The sequence below is a fragment of the Lipophrys pholis genome, assembly GCF_963383615.2.
Source record: "Lipophrys pholis genome assembly, chromosome: 5".
NCBI classification, from domain to species: Eukaryota; Metazoa; Chordata; class Actinopteri; order Blenniiformes; family Blenniidae; genus Lipophrys; species Lipophrys pholis.
Genome location: NC_137628.1, coordinates 29,312,594 through 29,319,350, shown reverse-complemented (window position 1 = coordinate 29,319,350; position 6,757 = coordinate 29,312,594). Strand labels below are relative to the sequence as shown.

The window sequence follows — 6,757 nt, the reverse complement described above, 5'->3', positions numbered from 1 at the left end:
GTCTGCAGCAGAATAACTGACAAACTGCCAGCACACCACCGACACTGGAACCGGTGAAGAAGACACCGTCATGAGATGAAAACATTTTACACCTTCGATAAGAGACGCGGCCACTTTTCATGGAGCTCAACTGTTCAGACGTGAGGGACGGAGGGAACAGATGGAAGGATGGGGGAAGTTAGTCCCTTCAGCTAAAATAGGTGAGAACAGACAGCCTCCCCTCCCTTTTGCGCTGCAGTTGCCTAGCAACGTGAGGCTGGAGTGAACATGGTGGAGTGATGCTGCTGCATTTTATGAATGAAATTGGAGGAAAAAAAAAAAAAAAAGGAGGCAGGGAGGAGAGGGCTGATGCACACGTGCTCCGTCTGGCTGCTGTTGCTGTGCGTCGCTCCACAAGAGTCCAGGCTGAACGGAGCAGCAGGTCAACAAAACAGACTTTATTCACTGCCGTCGCTTCTGGTACAAAAAGAAAACATGTCCTCATTGCGAAGACAAAGAAAACATTTAACAGCGAGTCTCAATCATCTACAACAGCTCGACCCGTTTCCTTTACAAGCAGGTATTTTATGCAACACGACCCCGGGGAGCAGGAAGCAGACGGCCTGTTTTTAAACGCCGGTGCACTGAGGAATCTGGGGAAACCTGACAAAATCTTTTAACTCCCAAGGCTGCATGTTCTGCGCGAGCTTATAGACACAACCCTCATGATCACCCCAATGTTTCCACAGGTAGGCGTATGAAGGGAAACCTTCAGGACGATGAAGCGCTTTTGAAATGAGCGGCTCGTGTTTCATCCATTCCCGACACACGAAGCTCCGCCTCAGGCTTCGATCGGCGCTCGAGAGGACGACGTTAACGGAACCGTCGCCACTCTGTTCTCAAGGCTGCAAGATCCAGAACTTAAAACGCAAACTTTTACCTCAAACAGACTATAAATTAAGGCAATTCTGGCCGTGCAGATTCAACCACGTTTTTGGGGGTGTGGGGGGGGGGCATATGTGGCAACCATCCAGAAGGATGCTTGTATAAAGAAAAACATCCCTGCTGGTGTGCTGCCTCACTGTTCATGTTCTCTTTACGGGCACATCCACGGCCTCCTCCTCAAAATGTCATTTCAGCGATGGCGACTGGATGGGGGGGGGGGGGGGGGGGCCATCGTGTCCTTTTACATCAATGCAGTTACGCTTAGATGCAGTCCATGGAGTTCTCTGGCATCAGTCCAAGAGGCGGCATCTTTCCCGGTATGCAGGACGGAGGCAGCATGCCGCTGATGTTGGGGGACGGATCGACGTTCTCGCCATCTTCCATCTTGTCTGCCAAGCCTTCCCAGTTGATATGGAAGCGGGTGACCCGGGGGTTGGAGGCCAGGATGTTCCTCTGGAGCTGCGACGACGAGAAAAGTCAGATGTCAGTTTAGTTTGACCGTCCGGTTTTTCACAGCGATAAGAGCCGAGATCAGGAAATGAACGTGGCCCCGGCGGGTTGCATCACAGTAACGGCAGTTTTAGAACTGAATTATACCATTTCATTTTCCCACCACGTGTTCCACCAGTCAACACGAAGAATCTCATGAACAATGATGATTTGAAAGCTTGTAGCATCAATCTCATCCGTTTTATTGACTCCAAAACTACCAGAATTAAAATTTTTTAAATCGATCGTAACTTCCTGCTGAACCAGCAGTGCTCGGTTTCCTTTCCAGTGTCGATGAGAGTGAAGGCGTGTTCACAAGCCTGATGGAGGGGATCACATTCACAAGAGAAAGGAAAGGAAAAGAAAAAAAGAAACTGTTTTTAAGGAGAAATGTTTTCATCACATTGCAGGATTCACCTGAAATTGTACGAGAATCAAGTACTTTCTGTAATCGGCTGATACACTGTAATATCAGAGCAGGCTTTATATCTAAAACTACCACAAAGCGCTAAATTCGATGTTAATGGTTTGATTGTGAACGAGCGCTGGTGCTCAGCTGACTGAGGAGGATCAACTCCATAACGAGCGACGATTCAGGGAGACGCAGCCCGGTTCCACCAGCGTGCAGGACAGGACAGCTTTAAGTAATAGCTGCGTGTGTAATTGTATATAATATTTGTTTTTACTTATATTTATTCATGTTTACTGGAATAAGTAAAAGTTTCTAGTCAGCGCTCAGGAAATAATCCAGGCAGCAGTGGTGGATTCTCCTCTGGTACTTTGGAGTGATCTCATTTAATTCAGAAAAACAACTTCCACTGCGACTTTAAACCTTATATTCTGAGATTAGTGCAGGTACACAGAATGCATTAAACTACTACTAAAAAAGGGACCACATTCATTCATTAGCAGGTCATCACCGTCGATGGCAGCAAATGAAATGTTGAATCATTCAATCAAACTGACTAAATGCAACAGACATGAGAATAGATTAACACAAATACTAACTTATTGATTTGATTTCGGTGGACAAGGTCAATTTGTGACGGTGGATAAATTCACTGTGACATTAGGGTGGTCCTTCCAGAGGGGTACATTTTCAGAATAATATTTTTTCAGCTCCAACCCCCTAAATTTGTTGGAATAGCTGGAAAAACTCTCCTGGTGAATTTCTTTCCAATTCCAACAACATTTACCCCTCCCTCAATGAGACTGACGTTTAGCCTTGGTTATGCCAATTCAAGCTCCCAGCAAGAGACGAGGAGGGCCTGCGGCAAATCGCTGTCTTCGTATGTCTCCTGCATGCTAAAGCATGGACACTGGCACCAGATGCCGCCGCCGCCGCCCCAAGACATGACCTTCAGTTGCTGAAGAATTTGATGGCCTACCCCTACCCTCAATCCAGCCGGGACTCAGCTAAGGCAGCCCTGAACAAAGTCGCAGGGCATCTGTGGTATCTCTCAGAGGAGTCGGTCGCTCTGGCACTTTTTGACCCCCTCGTCACAGTGGAGGAAAAGAGGCAAACCCTCACCACACGTCATGCCACAGTGGGAGATGAATCTCCAGAGAAGCGCCCAACACTCCAAAATCAAGCTATTTCTGAACTCCAGTTGAAAGACTTGGCAACAACCAACACAGGACAATTCTTCCGGAAGCTGAGTTTGGAAGACGGCTTCCTTGACACTGATCCTGCTACTTGGCAGCAGCGTGGAGACGTCCAGACAGCAGCAGCAGCAGATAGCGGTCATCAACGACCATGCTGAGCGCAGTGTCGCCTTAATCCAAGAATGCAATGGAAAGCTAACTCAGAATGAGGAGCAACTGCAGTTTCTCCTCCAATCTGTTTCTCGTCATCGCACAGAATTTCCAGACTCCAAAAAGAAGAGCGTAGCTGCTGGTGTGGTGCCTCAGCAGAAGAGCCAGGAAAACTAAGCTGGGAGCCAATAGATGGGCTAAGCAGCCTTAAAGGGAACATAAACAGATATTTGGGACAGAGACTGAAAGTTGGATGATGGATATGGAATATGAATATTGCTTTTTATTTAAGGATTTTGTTTTCACATTTAGAACAAACAGAAATACAAGCATACTTACTACTTAGTCATATAATGATGTTTTGAACTTTTGAATGTTTATCATTTTCATCACCATTGATATTTGTCCTTTTTCATACATGTGTATGAGTACATGTATGAATTTGTTTTTATAGATACACTGCATTGTTAAAGAGAGGCTGAACCTGAAGAATGTTCATACAAACTGTAAATAAAAAAAAAAAAAAGATATTCTTGGGGGGAAAAGATTCATAATCGCGTCATAAACTGCTCATACATTTTCATTCTAATTTTAATTGTTATATGTTGTATTTATTCCCAGATTATGATTCCCAATATAGCTGGAGGAGGGATTTAAAGGTCACTGAGGGAGGGGGTAAAGGTTGTCCAATTGAGAAAAAAATTCACGAGGAGTTTTCTCAGCTAATCCAACAAATGTCATGGGTTGGAACTTAGAATTTCCAACTTCCATATGTAAGGACCACCCTACTGGGACATGCTGTTTAACTGCAGCACCAATTGTACCCTCACTACTGCAGACGGAAGAAAAATCTTGTCTACGGGACGCACCTCGCAGTGTTCTGGAACGACCCAGTGTGACAATGGGTCAGAAAACTAATTGTTGAAAATAGGTTGACACCAGACTGGCCCTTTCCCTCCACCTGGGTTCTGTGTGCAGTTTGCATGTTGTTAGATCAGTGTTGGCTTCTTACAGGGGCTCCAGTTTCCTCCCAGTTCAAAAACAGGGTGTGAAGTTTATTAGTGACCCCAAGTTGCTTGAAGATGTGTGTGTGTGTGTGTGTGTGTGTGTGTGTGTGTGTGTGTGTGTGTGTGTGTGTGTGTGTGTGTGTGTCTCGCTCAAAAAGTGTCTGCAGCACCGAACAGAGCTGGATGTTGCTGCACAGAAGATGGAGATGAACGATGTTGCATGTAATCTCAAATTTTTGAGCACTAGGGGGCAGCAGAAAGTCGTTTCCAACTGATCCCTCCAGACTGCACAAGCATTTTAACACTAATTCCAGTGCCTTCATTCAAGAACGATCACTTTTGTAATCCAGTTCTGTACATACAGATAAGCTCTCTAATGTTTCTACCGTGACAGGAATCAACGGCTGTCATCTGTGGATTTGGTTCGTGTGCAATACCTGAGCGTAGTCTGGTTTGTTAGGAGGGTTTTCTCGTAGTTCAGGATCTGTGTATTCGTTGTTGACGTAGTAGCCGATGCGGATGAACTCCTGTGCACGGTAGGTGCAGGTTATAAGGACCACAGTCACTCCGACAGCGTCACTCTCTGGAATCAGCCTCGTGTTTGGAGCATCGGCCTGATGCGGTGGATGAACAAGCAAAACACAGAAGATCAGACAAGACACACCCAGAAACATCAAACACACTGACTTTGATTCATGTTTGTTACGCTGTTACTTGCAAGAAGACAAAAACGAACATGAACGAACGAGCATCAACCTGAAAACGCTCACCTGAAACACAAACATGTGTCGGCCCGCCGGCACCGGGCCAACTAATACAGAGTCCAGAACCTGGTCGTACTCCTCGCTCTCCGCTGAACCCACGTAGATTATCTTCCATTCCAGATCTGACAGAACGAAGGAGATCAAATTTGACTTATCGTCACATATGAGGATAAACCAGCAGTGAGAGAAAGTCGACTTTTTATTCACGACTAATCAACGGAATGAACGACATTCAACAGCTTGGATGAATTTGCGAACAATTTCATTCAAATCGCTCATTTCCTCCAAAGTAAACTTGTCTTGTGTGTATTGTTCCTGCTGCATCAAAGATCTTAAGCTTTTGGCCAGAAGACTCACATTAGAAACAGCCCTTTCATTTGCTTCATTCAACAATCTCTTTATTTTGTTAGTGACTCAGTGCTCATACCAACTGTCAAATCCCAAATGTTGACAGAATAAATCTCTCCATGTGCTGACAGTGTTTATGACCCAACCTCACAAAACTCCCAAAATAAAATGTAAACTGAATTTTGTTTAACCAGAAGCAACTTAGAAACCACCAAGCATTACAACTCCACATGTCAGTGACACTATTTATTCAAGATACACCAGATTTCTATTTACTCTTTAGAATTTAGACTATTGCTGGCACGTCTGTAGTATAACTGTGTTATGTGTGCATTTTTCTTCCGATTCAAAGTGTCATGAGATATACAAAAAGGTTATATAGGGAGTTGTGTAAAGTGGTAAAATATACATTTTCCTTACTTTTGCACTGAAATACAACTTGGGGTCACTTCCTGTTGAGGACGGAGTTAAAACAATGAGCACACTGCTTTTCATGCTGATGTTTTCTGCGCTTCGTTTCGCGGTTTATTCGCAGCAGTATGTTGGCGCACACATGGCGCAGCTGTCCAGTCCGCTTTTTTTTCTTCTTTTTTTCGCATTTCGCGGTAAATTTTAGGGTTGGCTTGTAGCTACAGTAACAAACCGCCGCCGACCAATGAGCGTCGAGGAAAACATGACAAGCTGGGTCTTCCAGCCAATCGCTGAGAGTTGGAGGCGGGGCTTCGGCCACGAACGCGCCAGCGCCAAATTTTAACACCGTAACGCAGGAATCTCTCAATAACGGCTAAAAGGGCCGGATGTATAAATATCAGAGAAAACGACGCATCTGAGGGTTGAATGAATCTCATTTCAGCAGAACATTTCAGCAGAACAGAACCAGACCGAGCTGCTTTTACAAACTGGACAAAGAGTCAAAGCAAAGCAACCTGAACAGAACACCCACCTTCTGGTAAATCCTCCATGCACTCAAACGTGATTTCGAACTGAAACGGGTTTCCAAACGGACTCGGGTTGTCCAGCACAGCCACGTTCAACACTTGTACCTTGGCCATGATGGCAGTTTGCTCTCCACCTGAAAAACGACTTCTTCTTTCCTCGAACTGGTCCAAAGTGTCGCTCTGCACGTTGCTTCTCTCTGACCCACGGACCTGTTCCCTCCTCGGTTGGCTCTGTCAGTTTATTTCCAGACCACGGACCTGGACCAGCGGCCGGAAGCACGTCGCGCTCATCGCCTTCTTCTTCTCCTTCTGCTTGTGACAGAGCGCGCGGGGCGGGGCGGTCAGCTGGTGCTGCCCCCTAAAGGTCCATGTCCTGAACAACAGGGCAAGGCAAACGTACATTTGTTGTAATGTAATGTAAGATCATTCAAAGCTTTATCAGAAAGTAATACGATTTTAAAGACGACCCTTTGACACACATGATGACAATATGACTTCTGCTTCACACTTCTCATAATAACATAAACATAAG

At 45.4% G+C, this 6,757-nt stretch overlaps 1 protein-coding gene across 1 annotated transcript; it reads right to left on the bottom strand.

The window, feature by feature from the left end:
- Positions 1 to 422: 422 nt before the first annotated feature.
- On the bottom strand, positions 423 to 6,542 carry LOC308109949 (histone chaperone asf1b-B-like). Its single transcript, XM_080463846.1, has 4 exons — positions 6,231 to 6,542; positions 4,946 to 5,061; positions 4,613 to 4,789; positions 423 to 1,383 (listed from the first exon to the last, which is right to left on the bottom strand). Exons 1-4 carry the CDS (start codon positions 6,337 to 6,339, stop codon positions 1,186 to 1,188), a joined length of 600 nt encoding a protein of 199 aa, XP_080319972.1. The 5' UTR covers positions 6,340 to 6,542; the 3' UTR covers positions 423 to 1,185.
- Positions 6,543 to 6,757: the final 215 nt, after the last annotated feature.